Below are 24,521 nucleotides of genomic sequence, written 5' to 3'. Positions count from 1 at the left end.
GGCAGCGGGCAGGGCAGGGGGCAGCGGGCAGCGGGCGGGGGGCAGCGGGCAGCGGCGGGGGGGCAGCGGGCAGCGGCGGGGGGGCAGCGGGCGGGGGGCAGCGGGGGGCAGCGGGCAGCGGGCGGGGGGCAGCGGGCAGCGGCGGGGGGGCAGCGGGCAGCGGCGGGGGGGCAGCGGGCGGGGGGCAGCGGGCGGGGGGCAGCGGGCAGCGGCGGGGGGCAGCGGGCGGGGGGCAGCGGGCGGGGGGCAGCGGGCGGGGGGCAGCGGGCGGGCCGCGGGTGGCAGCCGGCACCAAGATGGCTGCGCGGGGCCGGAGCCCCACACGAGGCTGGCAGCGCCGGGCGCGGCCGCCGCCTCCCCGCGCGGTGCCTGTCCCCGCGGTGCCTGTCCCCGGCGCGGCGGCCGCGGGCGGGCGGGGAGCGGCGGCCGGATGCGGGGCGGCGGCAGGCGCAAGCGGTTCCTGTAGGTGAAAGGTCGGGGGGCGCCGGGCCGGGCCGGGGGGCGGCGGCGGCGCGCAGCTGGCGGCGCTGCCCCGCGGGCGCCGTGGCGCCGGGCCGCGGCCCGGGGCTGTCTCACCTGGCGGCCCCGCAGGCCTCTCCGCAGGGCGATTGGCGGCGGCGGCTCCGGCTGCCGGGGGTCAGAGTTCGCGACCCCGCCCCCTCGGCTGGCGCCGCTCGGCGCCGCCCCGGCCCCGGCCCTCCCCTCCGCGCCTGCGCCCGGCCGCGCTCCGGGGCGCTGCGGGCAGCTCCGCTGCCTCCACGCCCTTCCGGCAGCGCCGTGCGGGGCGGCGAGGGGGCCGCCGGGGGGCCGCCGGCGCTGCGCTGGAGGGGGCGCCCGGGGCGAAGCTGCCGCCCAGGGGAGCGTGGCTCAGCCGCCGGAGCTCCGAGCGGCCAGCAGGCAAGCGGAGCCTCCGGGTGCCCGCTGGGGCTGTCCGCAAGGGGAGCGGAGCGCGGCAGCCTGCAACGGCACAGCCCCAGAGCAGCGGGGCCGGCTGCGAGTCGCCCCGGGGCTTCTCCCGCTGCGGCAAATGCAGAGCTGAGGCTTGCAGGTCCGGCTGGAAACAGGCAAGGTGAGGCAGACCTAACCCTTCACCCCTGGTTACCCTGGCAGTCACTGCGGCTGTGCTGCCTGCTCTCTCTTCGCTTGCCTGGCAGCAGCAAATTGGAGTCATAGAAAGCTTTGGGTTGGAAGAGATCCTTGAGGGTCGGCTCCAGCCCTCCTGCAATGAGCAGGGACGGCTCCAGCTAGAGCAGGCTGCTCAGAGCCACATCAAGTCCCCAGGGATGGAGCCTCAGCCCCCTCCCTGGGCAGCCTGTGCCAGTGTCTCCCCAGCCTCCCTCTGCAGAGCTTCCTCCTGATGTCCAACCTAACTCTGCCCTGCTCCAGTTCCAAACCATTGCCCCTGGGCCTATCCCCACAGCCCCTTCTGAGCAGTCCCTCCCCAGCTGCCTGCAGCTCCCCTGCAGATACTGAAGTGCAGCTCTGAGGTCTCCCTGGAGGCTTCTCTGCTCCAGGCTGGACAGCCCCAACTCTCAGCCTGACCCCACAGCAGAGGTTCTCCAGCTCCCTGATCATTCTTGTGGTCCTCCTCAGGACCCACTGCCTCCGCTCCAGGTCCTTCCTGTGCTGAGGGCTCCGGAGTTGGGCACAGTTCCCTGGCTAAATGTCAATGCAGCTCTGAACAGGCTTGCCCTGCTGGAGCAAAAAAGAGATGTCTGGGGCCAGGCCAAGGGGGAAGGGTTTGGAGCTGAGGCAGAAGTTGTTCAGCAGGAGGCTGCTGAGCCTCTGGCACAGGCTGCCCAGGGAGGCTGTGGCTGCCTCCTGCCTGGGGGTGTTGAGGGCCAGGCTGGATGAGGCCCTGAGCAGCTGAGCCTGGCTGAGAGGTGTCCCTGGGCATGGTGGGGAGGGTGGAACTGGATGATCCAGAAGGTCCCTTCCACCCCAGCCCCCTGTGTGCTTCCCTGAACACACAGCAGGAATTGTGAAGCAATTCCATGTCCAGGATAATTCTGCACAGAACTCAGCAGAGTCCTGACCTGAAAACCAGCAGGCAGAGATTCCATCATCAGCCCCTGCAAGGATGAAACCCAAACACCCAGAGTGCAAAGGTAGCTGCTGGGACTTTATTTATACATCCATGATACATATCCACAGAGTATTTACACCAGCTCCAAAACCTTTCATCTGCAAAACAAAGGATTTTGTTCTCTTCAGGCAGGCAGAGTTCAGGGCTGCTCCACACCAGAGTCTGTGGAGAAGGTAAACCAGGGGACAGCAGTGATGGCAAACCAAGGCATTGGATGTGGCTCTCCAGACCTCTCTGTGGCTGAGGATGGGATATCCATCACTGAGTAATCAAGTTTTCACACCCCCCACCCCCATGCTGGGTACAAGGTGTTCCATAGCTGCTCAACCATCCACTTGGTGTCAGTCCTTTGGGCACAAGAAGGAGTTGTGAGTTAGAAGAGAGAATTCAGTAGAATTCAGGATTCATGCCAGAGTTTAGCCAAGAGCAGAGATGCCATCAGCCAGTGCTTGGCTTTTACCAGCCTTCATTAGGTAGAGATCCTTTGAAGGAGAGGTAGCCAGGTGTGGGTTTAGTGTTCAGTCAAATCAAGAAGTGGATCCTTTGTTTCCATGAGTGGCTCAGGCTGGGAGGGAGCTCAGAGCTCACCCCCTCCAACCTCCCCTCCATGCCCAGGGACACCTCTCAGCTAGGCTCAGCTGCTCAGGGCCTCATCCAGCCTGGCCCTCAACACCCCCAGGCAGGAGGCAGCCACAGCCTCCCTGGGCATCCAACTCCTTCAAGGCCAGGCTGGGTGAGGCTTTGAGCAGCCTGGGCTGCCTGAGTGATTTCAGACAGTGAAGTGCAGTGGCTACACCTCCCTCCCCCTGGGCAGAGACATGGCTTCCTTCCAGGTGCTTTCCAGGGTTCTGCTTCCATTACAGTGGTAAAGCCTTGGGGGTTTTGCAGTTAAACAGCACAGAAGCACCAAGCCCCTCAGCAAGTGCTTCCTGGTGAGGTATGCTGACAGGAACAGGAGAAGCAAACACCTAACCCTGCAGTGTGCTTGGAGGTGGCAGTGCAACCCCCGAGTGGTGTGCAGCTCAGTGCCAGCTGGGCTGTGCCACTCCAGACAGGAGATGTGGAAGCACAGTGGTTGAACACTGGGGAGGGGCTCAGAGAGGTGGCCTCTGCTTTGGCTCTGTGCTGGGTACAGAAGTCACCACCCAGAAGTGAAACAAAGAACCTCCTGGGGCTTCTCCCTGCATGTCAAAGGTGTGTGCTTGCACTCTGCCTTCAGTGGCTGCTGGCAGTGGAAGAGAAGATTTATCCTGCAGTGGTTTGAGGAGAACTCCTTTGGCACTGGCAGTACTGGGAGAGCTCCAGGCCTTCAGCTCAACAATTGCAGAGCCTCTTGGAAAAGAGGTTTCCCTTTTCTCTCTTTCCTCCCCCCCAACAGCTGATTTCCCTTTCCTCTCTCTTTAATAACTGCACCTTGCAGCTGCTTCTGTGAGCCACAGCTCCTTGCACACCACAACTGCCACCAAGGGAAGGAGCAGCAGGACCATGCAGCCTCTCAGGGAGGAGTTTCCATAGCCAAAGAAGGTGCAACCCCCTGCAGATTGCTCTTGATCTGCTGCTGCCAAACTGCAGAGGGAGCAGCAGCACCTCACCGCCTGTGCAGGGGCAGCTGCAGCAGGCTGGCTGTGCTTTGTGTTGACTTTGAAGGCTCTGGGGGGATGCTGAGTGGCCTGCTGCCCCTGGAGACACTTTGGAGCTGGCTGCAGGCCTCCCAAATGAACTCTGAGCACTGCAGTAAACATTGGGCTTTAATAAATAAGACACTGGCTATCAACACAGAAACACACACAGGGCCTTAGGAAAATATCACCTTGCACTCAGAATGCAACAGCTTCCTCTCTGGACAGATGGACAGCAGGGGAGGGCAGGGCTCTGGCTCCTGGCACAGCTGCTCCTGGGACATGGTGCTCCCCAGCTGCTGGCACTGCTAGAGGATGGTGCCTTCTTGGAAAGCTTCTATCCACCTAGGGGAGAAGCAAACCCTGTTAGGTAGAACCAGAAACCACTCTGCTGGGAGTGGCTGCAGAGGGGCACCAGAGGTGGCAGCATTCTTCCATCACCACTTGGTGTGGTGCTGCAAGTGCCAGGCATCTCCAGGGAGTTCAAACACAAAGCCTGGCACAGGCAGGTATCAGAGTGGCTCAGGTAGGAAGGGAGCTCAGAGCTCATCTCCAACCTCCCCTCCATGCCCAGGGACACCTATCAGCCAGACTCAGCTGCTCAGGGTCTCATCCAGCCTGGCCCTGAACACCCCCAGGCAGGAGGCAGCCACAGCCTCCCTGGGCATCCAACTCCTCCAAGGCCAGGCTGGGTGAGGCTTTGAGCAGCCTGGGCTGGTGGGAAGTGTCCCTGCCCATGGCAGGTGGCTGGAACTGGCTGAGCTTTAGGGTCCCTTCCCCCCTACACCATTCTGTGACTCTCTGAACTCTCAGACTCCTGAAATGTTTCCCAGCACAAAAGGAAGAGAAGTTAGTGGGGATGGTTTCTTACTTCTGAGCTGAGTGGGGATCATCTGCCTTGAAGATGTAAAATAAAGTGTTTTTGTGCAGTAAATGGAACACTCTGGACTCTGAGTTCTCATCCTTGACTTCACTGACTGTGAATCCAAGCAAAGGTTGGCTCTCTAATGCTGCCACGTCCTGGGTCAAAGGCAGAGAAGCAAACAAGACAACATGAGAGCTTGTAGTCCACACTGAGGAATGCATTTGGACTCCTCATGCACCACACCACTGCTGCACACTCAGCAGCCAGGAAGCTGTTGCAGTCAGTCATGCACTGCAGGCTGCTTTCTGTAGTCTCCATGCATGGATCAGGGGACAGGAGGGAACAAAACCTCAGCCTTCAGCACTGCTGTGCCCCTTTGTATTTCCCTGATAGCATCTGCCTTGACTTTCACTCTACAGTCTCATCCTTCTCCCTCTGAAGACTTCTGGGCCCCTCAGCTCAAGACAGGGAACTGCCTGAGAGAGTCCATCCCAGAGGCACAGAGCTGCTGCAGGCAGTGGAACATCTCCCTGTGAGCACAGCTGAGGGAGCTGGGGCTGGGAGCAGAGGAGCCTGAGGGCTGCCCTCAGTGCTGGGGATAAAGATGTGCAGGGCTGGAGCCAGGCTCTGCTCAGGGATGGCCAAGCACAGCACAAGGGGCACTGGGGGCAGCTGGAGCAGAGGAGGTGCCAGGGGAACAGGAGGGAAAACTTTGTCCCTGTGAGGGTGCTGAGCCCTGGAGCAGGCTCCAGAGAGGCTGTGGAGTCTGCTCTGGAGACATTCAGAAGCTGCCTGGATGTGTTCCTGCCCTAGGTGAGCTGCTCTGGCAGGGGCTTGGACTCAATGACCTCCAGAGGTCCCTTCCAACCCCTCCCAGTCTCTGTGATTCTTCTGTCAGAAGGTCAACTCCCACTTGGCAACTGACCCAAGGTCCTTCTAGCCCAGTGCTCTCTCCAACAACCTTAGTGCAGGGTCCTCATGTCTGAGGGGACCTGGGCTGCTCAGCTGCACTGAGCATGCTCAAAGCTGAGCTAATTCCTGTCTAACTTAGCAGAGCCACTCCTGTCTCCCTCATCTAACTGTGCAGCTTGCTCCCAGCTCTGCCCCAGCCCCAGCATTACCCTGGCTGGTTGCTTCCTTACCTCACTAGCAGCATATGTGTATAGCACCTTATTTTTGATCACAAACCAGAGGTGTTTCCATGGCTTCTTGTTGCCCTTAGACCTGTGCAGGTAGCCACTCATTGTGGAGTCCTCTGTATTGGCTGAAACCTGGAGAGAAGAACCCAGAATCAAAGAGACCAAGCCAGAGTTCACAGCTGGCATCAGGCTGGGAGGACCCTCAAAGGCCACCCTGCCCAACCCCTGCAGTGAGCAGGGACACCTCCAGCTGGAGCCATCCACGGGGCTGCAGCAGAGCTAAACCCCAAGCCCTGTCCTGTCAAAGACTCAGGCTCTTGCCTGATCCCAGGTTAAAGTGGGGAATTAACTCAGAGGGCTGAGAGAAAACCAGTTGTGGCTGCCACCACCTGTCTGCTCTGGAGGAGAGGTTTCTGCAGTCCCTGAGGGCTGGGCCTTAAACTGGCTGCAGCAGGACAAGAGGCTGGACACAGAGGAGGACACACTCCTGCACCAGAAGGAAAGTTCCCTCCTCCCCAAGGCCTCCAGGGCTGGCAGGCAGAGTTTAGCTCTGCCTCTCCCAGACCTAAGGCAAGAGCTGGGCTGGGGGAATGTTGGTGCAGAGGTGAAGACAAGCCCCTGGGACACAGGGAATGAGGGAGGAGCTGCAGCTCTGGCCACCTCCCTGAGTCACAGCCTCAGAGCTGCTCATGCAGCTGAGCTCAGGTGCCTGCCTACACAACACCAAGGCCTGAACTGCTGCTCCAGCTGAGCTTTGCCTTTTGGCTCCAGAGAAGGCAAGCCAGGGAGAGCTCCAGGCTGGCCTTTGTGTCGTGAGTTTTGGTGCTACAACCCCCAAGGGCACCTGGACCCAAACTTACTGGGACCCAAACTTACTTCTTTAAGGGCTGCAGGGATTTTTTTCTGCTTCCTTCCAGAGGGGATACTGTGCAAGACTGTAGACAAGGCACTTGATGGAGATCTGTGGTTGACTGGGGATCCACTCTTGGGAGTGCACTGGTGATCTAAAATGCAGAGGGTGAATGTCCTGCTTCTGTGGCACAGCCAGCCAGACAGGCAGTGAGGCTCTCCCTTCCTCCTGAAACCAGCTGGCATTCCCAGCCTGCTTACCAAGGTTCAACAGGCAAATAAACTCACTGCTGAGTTAACAGCTCAGCATTAGCAGCAGCAGCTTGGCTTACAATCCCCCAGCTCACAATCACAAGAAACTGAGAACTAAATGGTTTGGTCTTGTGACTCCCCCAGCAGCCTGGGCAGCCTCTGCCAGGCCCTGACCACTCTGGCACCAAAGACATTCTTCCTCCTCTCCAACCCATCCCTCCCCTGGCACAGTCTCAGGACATTTCCTCTCCTTCTATCACCTGATCCCAGGGAGCAGAGCCCAAGCCCCACCTGGCTGCAGCCTCCTCTCAGGGAGCTGCAGAGAGCAATGAGGTCTCCCTCAGCCTCCTCTGCTCCAGGCTGAACACCCCCAGGACCCTCAGCTGCTCCTCCCCAGACCCTTCCCCAGCTCTGTTGCCTTTCTCTGGCCCTGCTCCAGCCCTCAAAGTCCTTCTGGCAGTGAGAGGCCCAAAACTGAGCCCAGTGCCCAAGGTGCAGCCTCCCCAGTGCCCATCCAGGGGCCCCATCCCTGCCCTGCTCCTGCTGCCCACACCACTGCTGCCCCAGGCCAGGCTGCTGGTGCCCTTCCTGCCCACCTGGGCACTGCTGGCTCCTGTTCATAAGGTCCAGAAACATAAGGACAGTTGGTGAAGGTTTTCTTTACCTTGCTTCTGTAGCTGCCTGAAGCAATGGTCACAGACTCTTGCTGGCTGGTTTTTCATGTAGTCCAAGCCATGTTTGTTGGAGGAACAAGCCTGGCAGACAATCTGGAAGCAGACAAAGGTGTTAGTGGGCAGGAGGTGAGCCTGGAAACCACCAGAGGCTCCAAGACCTTCACTTCAGTGCTGTGAGGCCCCCAACAGAGCCTGCAGTAGGCACTGGTTTAGATCTGAAATGCTTTCAGCGCAGGTCCTTATGCTCTACCTGCTGCTCTCCCTCTGAGTGATACCCAGATGGGGAACCTCTGAGTGCCACACATCAGGAAGCCAATGCACAGCAGAAGCAGCCTACTGTGCTGCTGCCCTGTGGCAATCACAAGGCTGTAAAGGAACAGCCACAACCAGGCAAGGCTCTGCTGGCAGCTTCTCCCCTAGCCAGGGGCCTCAGCTGCACTGCAGCCTGCAGCCCCCCTTGAGTAAGCAAGGCAGACAAAGGCTTCTCAGGTCTACCCTTCAGAAGTGTAAAAGGTAAACCCAGATGGTGCCAGCTTACACCCAAAAGCATTATTTCTCTTACCACAGTTAGGGAAGCTCTCTACAGCTCCCTGAGAGGAGGCTGCAGTGAGCTGGGGGTTGGGCTCTGCTCCCTAGTCTCAGGTGATAGAACAAGAGGCAATGGCCTGGAGTGTGCCAGGGGAGGGTGAGGTTGGAGAGAAGGAAAAATGTCTTTGGTGCCAGAGTGGTCAGGGACTGGCAGAGGCTGCCCAGGGTGGAGTCCCCATGGCTGGAGGTGTTCAAGGAACCTGTGGATGTGGTGCTTCAGGACATGGTTTAGTGCCCATGGTGGGGCTGGGTTGCTGGTTGAGCTTGCAGGGCTCTTCCAACCCACACAGCTCCATGACTCCAAGGCTCCTTACACAGCTGCAGAAGCAGATGGCAGCCAGGCACTGCTGCCCAAAGTGCAAAGCAGGAAGCAGTAGCAGGTTAAGAGGTCAAACAGCAGCCTGGCATGGACTCATGGATCTCTGGGCTGTAGGGCAATGCTGAGCAGAGGAGAGGATCCTTTTGGGGTAAGCAGTCTCACTCTCAGTGGAGTGGGGAGAGGAAACTCAGCCCTGTCTTGTCCTGGAGCCCCCTCAGCAGGGCCTGGCCCTTGAAGAACCCATACAACCACAGTGCTCTTTCCCCACCAGCAACCCAGCTAACCCATGGCCCCAAGTGCCACAGCCACTCTGCCCCCTAAAGGCACCCCAACCCCCCCCACACCCCCATGCTGGTCTGGACCCAGGTCCCTGTGCATGGCACAGTGGGGCTGCAGGGAGGCTCCACTTGGGAACCTGAAGGACTGATGCCAGAGGTAGCCACAGCTGCCCAACCTTTCCACATGCCCTGCAGTGATGCCTTCTCCAGGTCAAGGTGAATTCACTGGTACAGATCATGCACATAGTGGCTCTGGTGTCAGGGATCCAGATGGGAGCCTTTGATCCCAGGGGACTATCCTCTTCCTGTTTCTCTGGATCTGCCTGAGAGGAGAGGCAGAGCAGCACTGCATTAGTGGTGAGGAACTGGATCAACACTTGTGATGATGAAAGGTGAGCTGCCAGGACACTGGAAAGCCTTCCCTGGGAAGCTGCCAGGCTCTTAGCTGCTACCTGCTGTTCAATCAGTGACCATTAGAATGCAAGAGCTGCCTTCATTAGTTGAATCAGTTCAATGAGCAGGGCTGTGTGGCTTTCCCAGCCTGGCTGCACCAAGGGCTGCTCCATTGCAAAGCCTTTCCATCTCATCTTGCTGCTCAGAGGACTGCTGAGGGAGCTGAGGAAGCTGCTTGGGGCTGTTTGGAAGGGAAGAGTTTGAAATGCCAGGAGCAGGTCATGCTATCAAATACTCTGTTCCAGCCTCTGCTCACTGCTTGGCTCATTGCTCATCATGCAGTGCCTCAGTGCTCTGAACACTTGCAAAGGGATTTCCTACCCCAAAAGGGAGCAGCCCAAGCAGCCAGGGTGCAAGGTACCTCTTCAAGGCTCCTGCTGGGGTTAAATGTGATCCTCTTCTTTGTATAGTCCTCAATTGACTTGGAGATGGCTTCTAACCACTCATCTCTCTCTGTAGCAGAGCTGTTGGAGGGAAAAACAAACTCCATTTGTTCTTGCTAGCATCTAAACCCAAGCAGCAGGCACTGGGTAAACTCCCTCAGCTGTCCTGCACACTGCCCTAACTCTCTTGCAGCCTCCAGTCCCTGCTGACCCTGGCACCGTGGCTCTGACTCTCTGGACAGTGTCAGCTCCTTCTCTGGATGAATACTGAACTAAGGTTGCTCTGTGGCTGTAATGTGGATTCCCTCCCTCCCTTTCCTCCTTCCAAAATGCCCTGGCACTGTTTCAGGGCTTCCCCCTTCTCCCAGGACCCTCAAACAGCTTGAGTAACCCAGGTGCTCCCAGAGCAAGGGGATGAAGCCCTCTCCTGAGGGGGGCTCAGTCTCTTTTTCCCTCCTTCCTTCCAAGGGTGCAGGTTGTTATAGCCCACACTGTGAACCACGAGGGAAAGACCAGCCCCAGCCCCAGCCCTGTGCTCCTGAAGGCTTTCTCCTAGCCACAAAGATGCTCCCAGGGCTTGGAGCAGCTCTGCTGAGCACAGGCTGAGGGAGCTGAGGCTGTGCAGCCTGCAGAGGAGAAGGCTCCAGGGCACCTCTCCCAGCTGAGCTCTGCTTATCTCAGGGGAGGTGATGCAGCTCTGTGTGCCTGGGGCAGCTCTCTGCTGGCCTCTGCCCACACCAGGCTGGCCTGGGCTGCTGTTCTCAGGCCCAAAGCTTCACTCCTGTGGGGTGCTGGCTGTGCAGATGTGCTGATCTGTTTCTCTGGTTAGGAGCTGTCCAGTACACTGCTGCACTGCACCCTGTGCACCAATGCTGCCTACAGAGAGCCTGGGGAGGAGCAAGACCTCAGCCCAGGCTGGAGAAAGCAGTCAGTGAGCCTCAGCCTGAGGTGCCCAACAGTCCCTGCTCTGCACTGCCCTTACCAACTTGCTTGCAATTCCTCACCAGTGGTTTCTTCCCAGCCTCACTCCTCCCCTGCCTGTCCCTGCCCCAGGGTCACTCCAGAGTCTCTCTCCTGGGCTGCACACACTGCACCAGGCAGGACACTTGCACATAAACCCAGAGAAGTGAAGTTTGTCTTCAGCTGGGCTGTCCTGCCCTGCCCTGGCACCAGCAGAGCATATCAGTGACTCTGGAAGAACCAAGACTGAAAAGCAAAGCCCAGAGTCCATGGCATGGAAATGTTTTGGGCTCTTGTTCCCTTCAAGGGCAGGCAGTGAGAGTTGAACTGCAGGTCTCTGAGGTGCAGCTAGGCTGAAAAGCAGGAGCCAAGCATGAGGGTTTCTCCATTCTGATTAACAGTTAACTGTCCTGAGGGCAGCAGAAGCCCCAGCACTGCAGCCCTAAGCCCACACTGCTCAGACACCAGCCACAGTTACTGGAGGCTCTGTGCTCCTGTCCATCCCTCCACAAGTTGCTGCTGCATCCTTAAGGGTCAGGCTGAACCCTACTGGGGGCTACAAATTGGTGCCTGTGGAATGTACTGTGTCCAGGCCTCCCTTCTGCTGCTGCCCTTGAACACAAACTTCAGTTCTCAAAATCAGAGTCTGCCTGTGAGTAAAACCTGAGAGGAGCAAAGCTCCCTTCTGCCTCACTGCCAGAAACACATCCTTCATTCCTCTGCTCTGCAGTGGCTTCAGCCAAGGGCAGCTCTGCATGACAGATGTCCCTGCTCCCTGCAGTGGCCTTGGACCAGAGCACCTTTACAAGTCCCCTCCAGCCCAGCCCAGCCCAGCCTGTGACTCCAGGGGTGAAAGAAGCCATCAGAAGCTCAGAAGGGCTGCTTGGCCTGAGGAGTGTTCAATTGCTTTGACTTGCACATTGTTTACATCTGGAATTGCTGGGACCCCATCTGTGAGCCTTACCTTGCAGAAAGGATGAAGGATCTCTCCACACTCTCAATGTTCAGCTCATTCTGGTATGCTTCCTGGGTTGGCTTTTTAACCTTCAGTCAAGAGAGAAAGCTGAAAGGGTCCTTTCATGGCTGCCTTAGCTTCACTCACTGTCAAGTCTCTCACAGAAGGAACACACTGGGGATGATGACACAGCAGAGCCCAGCTACACTGAGACCATGTGCACCCCTCTCCATTTCACTGTGGCCCCACACAGACACTGCAGAGATGAAGCCCAAGAGCTGGCAGACACCTTCCTGCTGTGCTTCCACCTGCCCAGCCCTGTTAGCACCTTCTGCAGCTGGGCAGCACAGGCACTGCTCTTGCTGCACTGCTCCCAGTGGGCTGGGCCCCCCCTGCTCATCACCCTGAGCCACCAAGTGTCAAAGGTAAGGAGCTTTAGAGCCTGCACAGCACAGCTGCTGGCAGAAGAGATGATGCAGCTCTGCCTGCAAAGCTGAGCATCAGATCTGCACTACAGCTGCACTTGATGCCTCCCTCTGGCAGGGACAAGCTGCTTGACTCCTGAGGCAAGGGGCTGCTGTTCCCAGCAGCTGCCAGGCCAATGCATGGCATGCATGTCCCTTAGCACTGCCCAGAGGGGCTCAGGCCTTGGCTTTGATGCTTCTCACAAGGGCTCAGAAACAAAAGCCTCACAGTTAGCCCTCTCTCAAGCACAGAGAGATGCTCCACCAGCAGCTTATCAGGCAGAGATGCTCAGTCTCTGCAGGCAATAAAAAGCAGGTGCAAGGCAGCCTACATAACATAGAACACACCCCCCAGGCCAGCAGGTTATTGCAGGGTGATCAGTGCTGGGGGAGAGGAAGGTGAGATTCAGAGTGCTTTGGGTCACAAAGGACCTTCAAGGTCATCCAGTCCCAGCCCCCTGCCAGGGGCAGGGACACCTCCCACCAGCCCAGGCTGCTCAAGGCCTCATCCAGCCTGGCCTTGAACCCCTCCAGGGAGGGGGCATCAGGGAGATGATCCTCTGGCAAAGGCTTCTGTGAGGAAAAGGTAGGAAGCAATCCCAGAGGCTGCATGGTGCAAGAAACATTAAGGCTGGAGGATTCCTGTGGACAGAAGCAGCTTTCCAACAACACTCAAAGGTTGTGTGTGCAGACCTTGGAGGTCTGCAAATACAGGTTTGGAGAAAGACTCATTTAAAGCAGTGCCTCACCTTCATGCCAGCTAGGGACAGCATGTTGTTGAGCTTATACATCCCAGACTGCACTGGAGTGGTGTAGAGCAGGGCATCATTGAACTGCAAGAGAGCAGGAATGCTGTTCAGAAAACAGGGAAGAAATGCTTCTTGCAGTGACTAAAGGCTGCAGAGCAGAAATGCTTCTTGCAGTGACTAAAGGCTGCTCAGAGCAGAGCAGAAATGCTTCTTGCAGTGACTAAAGGCTGCAGAGCAGAAATGCTTCTTGCAGTGACTAAAGGCTGCTCAGAGAGCAGAGCAGAAATGCTTCTTGCAGTGACTAAAGGCTGCTCAGAGAGCAGAGCAGAAATGCTTCTTGCAGTGACTAAAGGCTGCAGAGCAGAAATGCTTCTTGCAGTGACTAAAGGCTGCTCAGAGCAGAGCAGAAATGCTTCTTGCAGTGACTAAAGGCTGCTCAGAGCAGAGCAGAAATGCTTCTTGCAGTGACTAAAGGCTGCTCAGAGAGATCATTTCAGGTGCACTTCACTGGCAGCACAGAACTCCTGCAGGACTAAGACCAACTGTCCAGAAAGGCTGCTCCTACTTCCCAGATTGCCCCCAGAATCCAAGGAGCATTTCCATGCCTGACCCCAGCTAACAATAGGTGTCTATTTATAGCCCCCTGGTGTAAACAGGCATCTGGCAGAGGAGTAAACAGTGCATGGATGCCAGGGAGCAGCCTGTCAGAGAGGGCAGAATGTTTCTCCTCTCCAGAGCTATGCTGTATCAAAACTGCTTGCAGTGCACACTGGATTTAACCTCTGGAACAAGGCAAAGCACTTCCAGAACCTTGGAGCCTGGCAGGCTGAAGGTTTAGCAGTTTAAGCCTGTGAGGACCATTTCCCCCTCTCAGTGTTACCAGTTTCAATGTGCAGCTGCTCTTCAGCTCCCATCCTGCCAGACTTGGCTTCATGCATCCCATGGCTGAGGTCTGACTCTGTCAGCTCAAGAGAGCAGCAGATTTTTGAGAGGATCAACTGAAAGCATCTGCAGTGATCCCTGTGCTTTATCTGCTACAGAGCCATCTCCAGAGGCCAAGACAGGCCCTTGCAAGCTTAGACTCCACCCTGCAGCGCTGCCTAGGGAAAGAGCTCTCTGTACTACAGTAGCCACAAGACAGACTTCAGCCAGGGCTGTGGACCAGTAATGGCACAAACCACCCACAGCAGCAGTGGCTCCCCTGAGCCCCTGTCCTGAGGGAAAGGTTCAAGTGGAGACAGACACTTCAGAGAGGCACTGAAGTTTCACACCAAAAGAGCAGCAGAGAACCTTGCACTGAGCTTGCAGCCCAGTGCCCTGCTCAGGATGTGAATGGGCTTGAGTGCAGGGGAAGGAGAGGGCAGGAGAGAGCAGCAGGGAAGGGGGCAGCAGCAGTGGCAGAGCTGTAAGCACCAAGGCCCAGTAAGGCTAAAGGGGATGGAGTCATGGTTTTAGCTTCCCCACTGGCCAAAGCACTCCAGATGTGCAGGAGCCCTGCTCCAGAGCCAGGCCGGAGTGGGCAGTGGGCTCTGTTCAGCTGGTGTCTCTGACTCAGAGCTCAGCAAGCAGGACAGCAGCAGGTGAGCATTTTGGCCACTGCCTGAAGTTACCAGCTGCTTGTGCTGGCAGGTCAGTGCCTCAGGCACTGGCAGTTCCAGGTCTGAACTCACAACACACAGAGCATCTCACCAGGAAAAACATCCGAGGCTGCATCACCTTCCGGGAGAGCTTCATCAGGGTTCCCTCTTTCAGGAACACCTAGCAAACCAAAACAGACAACTCACAGCCTCTGCAGGCACACCACACACACAGCAGCTCTCCTCCTCCTCCTCACATTTGTATCATCATTATTAATACTACTAGGTTGAAAGGAGTTCTCCTTCCCCTCTGCTCTGCCCTGCTGAGGCCACCTCTGGAATACTGTGTCCAGTTCTGGGCCCTTAAGCTCAAGAAGGACTTCAGGGAACTGCTTGGAAGAGTCCATCCCAGAGGCACAGAGCTGCTGCAGGCAGTGGAACATCTCCCTGTGAGCAGAGGAGCCTGAGGGCTCTGCTCAGGGATGGCCAAGCACAGCACAAGGGGCAGTGGGGGCAAGCTGGAGCAGAGGAGGTGCCAGGGGAACAGGAGGCAAAACTTTGTCCCTGTGAGGGTGCAGAGCCCTGGAGCAGGCTGCCCAGAGAGGTTGTGGAGTCTCCTGCTCTGGAGCCTTCCAAGCCCACCTGGCTGTGCTCTGTGTGCCCTGCCCTGGGTGCCCTGCTGTGGTGGGGGTTGGGCTGGGTGAGCTCCAGAGGCCCCTTCCAGCCCCAAGCATTCTGTGATTCTATACTTGGGGTGCTGCAGAAGTTGTGGGACTCAGGGTGAGAAAGGGTGAAGGGTTATGTGCAGCCTGAGCTCCTCCAGGCACTTGAAGCCATGACACAGACAAGCTGCAGCCTGAGGAACAGCCCCTGCCCGCAGGCACGGCACGGGACCACACTCCAACCCTTGCAACTTCTCACCAGGGAAATGTCACAGACCCCCAGACCCCATGTGCAGGAGGAAGCAGCATTCATCTGGCCACCAGGACCAAGTCATTAAGCCCTGGATCATTCTTCCTGGTGCACTTCAGCAGTCTGGCTGCACAGCAGCTGCCCCTCTCCTGCAGCCTGCTGCACGGCACCCAGAGCACCTACCCTTCCCGGCTGCACGATCTCGTGGTGCCCGTTCAGACTGTACTGAATCTGCATCAGCTTCTGGAAGTTGTCCTGCAGGCAGGAAACAGGAGGGCAGAGTCAGGAGCTGACTGCCCTTGCAGCCAGGAGGGGAAGCTTCAACCACCCAGCCTCACAAGGCAGAATACTCACTCCCTGCTTCATGATGTCGTTGGCGTGGTTTGCCACCTCTATGACAACTGCCAGGGCATCTGGAGGAGGAAGCAGAGGTGCTTTGGTTACACACGTGGGCACTGCTGTGGTGGCAAGCACAGGCAGGACACTGCCCTTCCACATCCTCCCAAGATACAGGGACCTGACTGTGCATCCAGGAGCACTGCCACAGAGCAGAGCCCTTGGGTCATGGTTGAATGAGCGTGCCCTCAAGAGTCACTCCTCCAACCAACAGGGCCAAGGGCTTTGAGCTGGGAGAGGGCAGACTGAGACTGGAGAAATTGCTGACAGTGAGGGTGGGGAGGCACTGGCACAGGTCACCCAGGGAGGCTGTGGCTGTGCCCTCCCTGGAGGTGGTCAAGGCCAGGCTGGATGAGGCCCTGAGCAGCCTGGGCTGGTGGGAGGTGTCCCTGCCCGTGGCAGGGGGCTGGAGCTGGCTGAGCTTTGGGGTCCCTTCCAACCCAACCCATGCTGTGCTTCTGTGCTCCTGTTTGTGACAGTGCACAGGCAAGAATCAGTTCCAGTTTCTCACACACAGAGCTGATGCCAACAGCTCTGCTGACAGCAGAGCAGCCAACACTGACCTGATGGAGGTCATTTCCCTTCTGATTAGTGGCTGAGCACTCTGCATGCATCTGACACCGAGAGACATGAAGGTGTGCAGAAGCTGCTACCTCTTCACAGAGGCATTTACCTTGAGTATCTCTGTAGTCTGCAGAGTCTTCTAGAAGGTTCTTTAAATAATCTGTGCAAAGAAAAAGAAATGCAAAGAGATGATCTATAGGAGCTAAGGAGCAAGTCATCCAGTGCAGATCTGCTGATGGTTAATACCAAGCAGACCTAATTGTGGCCTTCCAGGGTCTGCAGGGGGCTCCAGGACAGCTGGAGAGGGACTTTTGAGGGTGTCAGGGAGGGATAGGACTGGGGGGGATGGAGCAGAACTAGAAGTGGGGAGATTGAGATTGGATGTGAGGAAGAAGTTGTTCCCCAGGAGGGTGGTGAGAGCCTGGCACAGGCTGCCCAGGGAGGTGGTGGAAGCCTCCTGCCTGGAGGTGTTTGCAGCCAGGCTGGAGGTGGCTGTGAGCAACCTGCTGTGGTGTGAGGGGTCCCTGCCCATGGCAGGGGGTTGGAGCTGGCTGAGCCTTGAGGTCCCTTCCAACCCTGACAGTTCTGTGATTCTGTGAATGCTCACCAACAAGAACAGCAAACAGCAAAGCAGCCAAGCAGCAAACAAACAAACAGCAAAGCAGCCAAGCAGCAAACAAACAAACAGCAAAGCAGCCAAGCAGCAAACAAACAAACAGCAAAGCAGCCTCCATGCTCCAATTGCCGTTTCGGGGTTTCAATCCTGAGTTCAGTTCCTCAGCCAGGAGATGGCAGCCTCAACCCATTCAAGGCTTGGGAGGTTTTAAGTCTCTCTTAGATAAAGTTAACTCCACATGTATGACCAGACAAGAAAAGATCTTCCCTGCCTGGGTGTCTTGTTCACCAACATGCACTGTCAATGTTCATTGACAAAGTGCAGCTGGGTCAGGCCAACCCCAGGCACCAATCCAGGCTGGGGGCAGAGTGGGGTGAGAGCAGCCCTGGAAAAAGAGCCCTGGGGGTGCTGGGTGCTGAGCAGCCACCCAGGAGCCAGCAGTGCCTCCTGCAGCCCTCAGGCAGCTGTGAGCTGGGCTGCAGGCAGAGCAGGGTGGGCAGCAGGGCAGCAGAGGGGATTCTGCCCCTGGGCTCTGCTCAGACCTCACCTCCAAGCCTGCAGGTTGGGGTCCCAAGCAGGAGAAGGACAGAGAGCTGCTGGGGAGAGTCCAGAGGAGGCCACAGAGATGCTCCAAGAGCTGGAGCAGCTCTGCTGTGGGCACGGTGAGGAGGCTGGAGGAGATGAGCTCTGAGCTCCCTTCTAACCTGAGCCATTCAGTGATTCTATATCCTCAGTAAAAAGTCAACCTTCTACTAGTGCCCACAGCCACAGCTCTGGGTGGCTTACAACTGACAGAAACCAAAGCAGCAAGTTCCAAGGAAACCTCCAGGCACCAGGGCTGCTGAACTGCCTTTGCATGGAGGCACTGAATGCAGGCAGATCTGCTGGAGGCCACTCAGCTGTGACCCAGCAGCCTCTCAGCTTCAGCTTCTCAGTTGCAGAAGTGGGAGGGAAAGAATTCAACTTGCCCTACCCAAACTCATCCTTTTGCTCCAGAAGGCTCAGGAGCCAATTGCTGCTGCCTTCAGAAGATGTCTTGCTGCAGGCCTGCCCCTCAGAGCCTGCTCCCTGCACTCTAATCTTTTCCTTATGCACACACAACAAAGGGAATTAGGAAACATTGCTCTGCAGTAAAAACTCTTCCACAGAGTGAGAGATCCTGGCACAGCTAAGGAGAGCCTGGAGAACACCAGGAGGACATGGGGAGAAATATCTGGCACTGGAATGCTGAGGGGTTTGGCAAGGACCTAAGGGAGGATCCAAGAGAGAAGGGCAGGTTGGAGGCAGAGGAACTGGCTGGGGTCTCCTGCAGGGAGTGCTGGGAGGGCTGGCTGGGCCACAGGAACACCCACAGCTTTCTGCTCTCCTCAGAGGGCTGTCAGATCATCATCAGGCAATGTGTGAGCTGGAAAGAGAAGTCTGACCTGGCACCAAAACCTCCCCTGCTACACCCCAGAAATGCTGCACACTGCATGGCCCTTGAGATCTTGTGCTGCAGCAGCCCCCAGGTGCTCCACTGCAGTGTACTGAACCCAGAGACAGCCTGGGGCACTGCTGCTTGTGCTGGCAAGAAGCTGCTGGGAGAGGAAGAGCTGAACAGACCCACAGCTTCCCCAGGAGGGTGGTGAGAGCCTGGCACAGGCTGCCCAGGGAGGTGGTGGAAGCCTCCTGCCTGGAAGTGTTTGCAGCCAGGCTGGAGGTGGCTGTGAGCAACCTGCTGCAGTGTGAGGTGTCCCTGCCCATGGCAGGGGGGTTGGAACTGGCTGAGCCTTGAGGTCCCTTCCAACCCTGACAGTTCTTTGGTTCTATGAACAGATCAATATCTGAAGGGGACCTTTCACTGCAGGAGTGGTCAGGCACTGTCCCAGGCTGCCAGGGAGGTGGTGGAGTCCCCATCCCTAGAGGTGCTTCAAAGCCAGGTGGCTGTGGTGCTGAGGGCTGTGGTTTGGTGTCAGTGGCTCAGCAGCAGGGGTGGGACTGTGAGCCCTGGGTGGGTGGTTGGACCTGATGATCTCCAAGGTCTCTTCCAGCCTTCCAGTTCTATGAACTCTCTTTCTGCCCTGCAAAGCAGCACCAAGCTCAATGGCTTAGTTTTGCCCCCTCTCAGCCTCTCCTCCCTAGGCCCCAGTTAAGGACAGTAAGACTCTCTCCCTGCAACCCCCTGCTGAGCACCAGAGGAGAGAGGCTGCTGCTGTGACACTGAAGAGCCTAGTCACACTGTACACTCTCATCATCTGCTCAAATCAGAGGGCTTGGGGAGGAAGGAGTCACCTCCCCATCCCTCTCTGAAGCCAGAGGTCTCTAATTAGCTTCCCCCAAAGCCCTTGTCTGGAGCTCCCAGGCAGCATGTGCAGAAGTGGCCTGGGCAAGCTGTGCAGTTAGACAGCAGCACAGCTCAGCTGGGCCCCTGCTTGCCCGGCTCATGAGCCCCCTGCTCCTGCCCTTGTCAGCAGCCCCACTTCAAAGCACAGCAGGGATCTGCTGAGGCGACCCCGGCCCCGCAGGCTGCCGGCACAAGGCTGTGCCCTGCCACACCACAGCTCAGCAGAGCAGTCCCTGCCGGCTCAGGCCCTGCAGCTTCGTGTCCTGCACTCCTGGTGCTGCCCTGCTCTTCCACGGCCCCCTGCTCCCTTCAGCCTCACCCATGACTGCAGCCCGGCCCGCTGCAGCCAGACGTCTGCGTGGGGCTGGGGCACGTCCTGCCGAAGCTGCGCAGCACAAGCGGAGGGAGAGGCTGCTCAGTGCCACCCTGAGCTGCTGGAAGGGGGCAGAGCAGCTGGGGCAGCCAGAGAGAGATGGAAGCCTGGCAATGCCAAGGCCAAGAGAGGTGCCAAGCAGGCTGGGAATGGGGCTGATCCAAAACAGCACTCCCCAGCCCCAGCGTGCCGCAGCCCTTGGTCTCGCCTCTCCATTGCTCCCACACAGCAACACAGAATGACCTTTCCGGATCAGCAGCCAGCACTGCAGCCCCATTGCTGCCCCCAGCATGGGCAGAGGTATGACCACAGCCTGGGGACAGCCACAGCGGCCTCCTCCTCCACCACCACCACACGGGGAGGTCTTTTCTCAGGTCTCAACGAGCCTGTTCCAGCCACGGTGGCAGTTCAGGAGCACGGGGAATGTCCCTTCAACACCTGCAATCAGTGCTCCCTCCCCTGTGCATACAGCCCGTGGCATTTACTTCATCCTCATCAACCCTTTGGATTAGACCCTTTGAACTGCCCCTCCCCCCCAGGCTCTGCCGATCCTGCCCTGCCAAGCCCCACAGCAGCCTCAAGGCAGTTCCTCTTCAGAGGAAAGCAGCTCCCCAAAGGCCATTTTCTGGTTGGATTTGATCGGGTAGGAGTCACTGAGATTTTCTGCTGCGAAGCAGTCCCTTCAGGAAGGGGTTTCCCCCCTCCTCTCCACAGCGGTTACCCTAATGAGCTCATTAACATGAAAGCATCAATGCTAATCACCGAGTAACTGCCCGGTAGCTGGAGCCTGCCTCCCCCAGCAGCCAGCAGTGTGGGGACTGGCTGGGGAGATGCCAAGGAGCTGCCTCAGAGCCAAACAAAAAAGGTCACCCAGCATTTCATTTTGCAGTTTCCCCATAAACAGAGGCTATTTTTAAATGGCTCATCAAGGAGCCGTGGCTCTCAAAAACAATGCCTTAAGCATTTCCAAACCCTTACAGGAGCCACCCCCCTCCCACACCAAGCACATCTTGAAAGGCTGCACAAAGGAGGCCTCCAGCAGTGCCCTCCCTCAGCAGAACGGAAGGCAAGGAACGGTGGAGAGGACTTGCAGAAGGTCACCCAAGCAGCCCAGTGCCAGAGATCTCCCACTCCCAAGCCAGCCCTTCACCCTGCAGTGCCCCTGAAGGAGCCTGGAGCATTCACTGATAAGCTTGCACTAAAGGCAGGTGGTTTGCCTTTAACAGAGAATGGATTCTACAGACAAAGCCCTTGGGTGGGGGAGAGATGGAGAAGCTACTTGCAGAAGTTCCCAGCTGAACAGACAGCGTTCACTTCCTTCCCCTAGCTCAAATTTCCCATCCTACCTTTTCCCTTGTTAAGAACAATGCCAAAAAACCCACCCAGAGTAACAAACCCCTGACAAAACACAGCCCCAAAGCAGCAGCCTCAAAGCAGAGCAGGAGCACCCCAAGCCCCTAAGGCAATGATTGCTTTCTACTGCCACAGAAACCAAAAGCAGCACAGCTTGCATGGTTTCCAGGCAGTGCTGCATGGCTCTGGGGAGACCTTCTCCTGCTCTGGCAGTACCTGCAGATAGCCTCCAAGAAAGCCAGGAAGGGACTTTTGATAAGGGCTTGGAGTGACAGGATGCAGGGCAGTGGATTGAAGCTTGAGGAGGGCAGATTGAGACTGGAGATGAGGAGGACATTTGTTCCAGTGAAGGGGGCGAGACTCTAGCACAGGCTGCCCAGGGAGGCTGTGGCTGCCCCCTCCCTGGGGGTGTTCAAGGCCAGGCTGGATGAGGCCCTGAGCAGCCTGGGCTGGTGGGAGGTGTCCCTGCCCATGGCAGGGGGTTGGCACTGGATGATTTTTAAGGTCCCTTCCAACCCAACCCCTTCTGTGAGTCTAGGGCTCTACCACCAGAGGCCACCCCCCAGTGTTTTGAATGGGAGCACCTTGCCTGTGCATCTCCCTGCAGGATGAGCAGAGCAGGCAGCTAAACCCATGCCATGCTCTGCAGAAGGCCTGCAGGAGATCGTTTAGTGGTCATGGCAGTGGGGCTAGGCTTGGACTTGATGATCTCAGAGGTCTTTTCCAACCTTAATGACTCTCTGTCTGAAGACTTCACAGCTGGACAGAGCAGCCTGGGAAGAGGTTTCCTGGGGTGTGAGAGGCCTGGGCTCTGGAGCTTGCAGGAGAGGTTGACTGTACCTGTCAGCAGCAGCCTGTACTGAGGGATCCTCTGAACTGGCTTCAGCAGGTAGTGCTTGAGGGCCAGGCTAGCACAGCGGGGGCTCATCTGAAAGAAACACCCAAGCTCAGCAAGGACTCTGTGGCAGCCAAGGCCTCCAACAAAGGCCAAGGCACCACAGAGAGCTGCTGATCTGTCTGCAACAGCTGCTGCTGCCTGAGCGTTGACCTCCACCCTGCAGAGCAAGCACCTCCCCGCCGGGAAGTGAATCCAGCTAAAAGCCTGCGGTAAGCACTCACAGGCCATGGATGCCAGAGATGCTTTTGCTTATGAAGAAGGGAGGTGAAGCTTCTCAGGAAGGAAAGGGCAGTGGGAGGGCAAGATGCTCCTTTGCAACCCCTGGTGGTGTCCATTAGGCAGCAGTGCTCGGTGCAGGTTTGACTAATCCACACCTCTCAGGTCAGCACAGAAGAGCCCTGCTCAGAAATGTCAATTATCTTGAGCTTGCACTTAAAGTGCTCCTGAAACACAAAGGCCTCGAAATGGCCTTTCTGACTCTGCCTGGAGCTCTTGCTCTGCCCACTGAATGCAGCCCTTCCAAGCACCTGTAAGCCAAGAGAGCAGGGACCACCCAGGGCAGCCCACGGCAGGAGGTAAATGCACACTTGGGGTGGATCCTGTGCTGGGGAGCTTGCACCTCCTCTTCCAGATATTCTTTCCAGGCACTGGAACAGGCTGCCCAGGGAGGTGGTGGAGGAGCCACCATCCCTAGAGGGATTTAAAAGGTGCCTGGATGAGGTGCTGAGGGCTGAGGCGCTGAGGGCTGAGGCGCTGAGGGCTGTGGCTCAGCGGCGAGCTCCAGGCGAGAGGTTGGACTTGGTGATCTGAAAGGTCTCCTCCAACCCCAGCAGTTCTGTGGTGCTCTGGTTTGGGGGAGCTATGTAAAAATCTGGCAGTGCTTTGGGGCCATGAATCAGCTTTCTTCTGCTTGCTGAAGGTGCTGGCTGTGAACCTTCCAGCAGTGTGGGATGAGAAGTTTCACCTCTCACAGCCTGCAGCTGCAATGAAACACCACTCCTGCAGGTAAGCTACTGCCCTGTGGTGTGCTAGGGAAGTAAACCTGGTGGAAATGGGACAGCTGCTCAGTGCACAGCATCACCAGGGGACAGAGCTAAGGCAGAAGGATCTGTGGTGCATTTCCTGAAGGCTAAAGCCCTGCATCACATCTCACAATGGTAGCCAGAATCAGAAGTTACTTCACACAATCTCAATTGCTGCCTTTCCAGCCCTACCCTCAAGCCAAGACTGCAGAACACCCCCAAGCCCAAGCCCCAAATCCCAAGCAAACTGAAGAATAGCCTCCAAAGCCTTCTGAAGGATCAGAAAGGAGCAGAGTACCTCGAAGTCCTTGACCACTGCAGCAAACCCTGCGTTCTTCTTGCACTGCTCATCCAGCAGGGCAATGTTCTTATCAAACTCCTTGATGTAGGTGGAGTACATCTTTAGGTAGGGGCCCTTTTTAACAAATATATCAGCAATTCTTTGATGGTCCAGCCTGGAAACAACAGGAGAGTCGTTAGGAAGAGCTAAACCCAGCACATCTTAACTCTAGAGCAAAAGATGCTTGTCACAGCAAGGTGTGCTAGTCCTGGTCCTGAGCAGAAAGCCCAGCAGGCAGACACCCATCTCAGCAGCTGCTCTGAAAGACCCTACCAGGCACATGCCCAGCACACCACTCTCAGGTGACAGCCACTTCATGGACAGCTCCTTACAATGGTCTGGAACCCCTGCACTACAGGCTGGGTGTCACACTCATTGCATTGGCTTGCAAGGGACCCCCAAAGGTCCTCTTGTCCAACCCCCTGCAGGCAGCAGGGACAGCTCCAGCCAGAGCAGGCTGCCCAGGGACACAGCCAGCCTGAGCCTGAAGGTCTGCAGGTTCAGAGCTTCAGCCACATCCCTGGGCAACCTGTTCCAGTATTTCACCACCCTCACTGTGCAGAGCTTCCTCCTGATGCCCAGCCTGGATGTCCCCATGCCACCACAGAAAGCATGGCATCACAGTCCTCACCCACTTCAGTCCCCTTGTCAGTGGGCTCTGTCCACCTGCACCCACCAGTGCACCTGAGAATGGACTGCAGTGGGACTGTGGCTGTTGGTCAGTGCTGTGTCTGGTTAGCAGATCTCAGCCACCTTTCAAAGCCAGGCAGGCTTCAGGCCAGCCTCCTTTTCCTCTCCTGAAAGCAGTCCCCTGGCTGTGCCCTGGCAGGGGCCAGAACTCTCAGTCAGAAGTGGCATTGTAAATCACCAGGTGTGACTGCTAAGGACTTGCCCTGGCTTGCTGTCTGCCCCTCTCTCGACACAAGATGACCTTGGAGGGTCCCTTCCAACCAGATGCACTCTGAGTATGCAAACTCCCCCGAGGTGCCCTCTCCTCATCTGAACGGTGAGAAGTCCTTCTAAGGTGGGCAATTGTCTCCTGTGCTTCCAGAGTCAGCCCTGCCATTTAAGAAGGCTCACAGAACACGAGGAGAAGGCAGACCCAGCAGCCCCCAGCCGCTTCCCCGGGGTGAGAGCAGCGGTGCCCCGGCACCGATAGTCACCAGTGAGCCAAGCGCTCCTCCAGCTCCCGCAGCAGGTCCCGGTTGAGCTCGTACAGCTGAGGTAGGTAGTACAGGATCTGGTTCAGGACTCTGTCCTCGATCACCGGCTTCCCAAGCTGCCTGGAGGCATGTGCCACAGCGTCCCGGAAATCCTGCAGGCAGAGAGAGGAGAGAACCCTTCCCGTGAGCGCAAAGCCTCCGCGGCGGCAGCACCGCGGCGGCAGCACCGCCGGCGGCGTCCCCCTGCCGCGCTCCCGGCGCTGCCCCCGGCCAGGGCAGGCACCAGCTGCGCTCTGCTCCTCCGCAGCTTCGGCTGACTGCCCTGGGACTGCCTTCCTCCCTCTGCTTGGA

General features: G+C 57.5%; 1 protein-coding gene across 1 annotated transcript in view; it reads right to left on the bottom strand.

Annotated features, from left to right (window-relative positions):
- Positions 1-3,997: 3,997 nt before the first annotated feature.
- FGD6 (FYVE, RhoGEF and PH domain containing 6) overlaps positions 3,998-24,521 on the bottom strand; it is a 60,560-nt gene continuing 40,036 nt past the window's right edge. Inside the window, exons 6-21 of the mRNA XM_054167762.1 lie at positions 24,171-24,322; positions 22,966-23,122; positions 21,588-21,675; positions 16,192-16,242; positions 15,477-15,535; positions 15,306-15,377; positions 14,323-14,391; positions 12,634-12,717; positions 11,430-11,509; positions 9,484-9,586; positions 8,846-8,992; positions 7,475-7,577; positions 6,586-6,713; positions 5,713-5,841; positions 4,577-4,725; positions 3,998-4,050 (exon numbers count right to left, since the gene is read on the bottom strand). Coding sequence (XP_054023737.1) covers positions 4,014-4,050; positions 4,577-4,725; positions 5,713-5,841; positions 6,586-6,713; positions 7,475-7,577; positions 8,846-8,992; positions 9,484-9,586; positions 11,430-11,509; positions 12,634-12,717; positions 14,323-14,391; positions 15,306-15,377; positions 15,477-15,535; positions 16,192-16,242; positions 21,588-21,675; positions 22,966-23,122; positions 24,171-24,322 — 1,608 coding nt within the window. The 3' untranslated portion in view covers positions 3,998-4,013. The remainder of the gene's footprint in view (positions 4,051-4,576; positions 4,726-5,712; positions 5,842-6,585; positions 6,714-7,474; positions 7,578-8,845; positions 8,993-9,483; positions 9,587-11,429; positions 11,510-12,633; positions 12,718-14,322; positions 14,392-15,305; positions 15,378-15,476; positions 15,536-16,191; positions 16,243-21,587; positions 21,676-22,965; positions 23,123-24,170; positions 24,323-24,521) is intronic.

This window comes from Dryobates pubescens, chromosome 15 (genome assembly GCF_014839835.1).
Source record: "Dryobates pubescens isolate bDryPub1 chromosome 15, bDryPub1.pri, whole genome shotgun sequence".
Classification (NCBI taxonomy): Eukaryota; Metazoa; Chordata; class Aves; order Piciformes; family Picidae; genus Dryobates; species Dryobates pubescens.
Note: the sequence above shows the minus strand (reverse complement) of the source record. Positions and strands in the feature narration are given on the sequence as shown.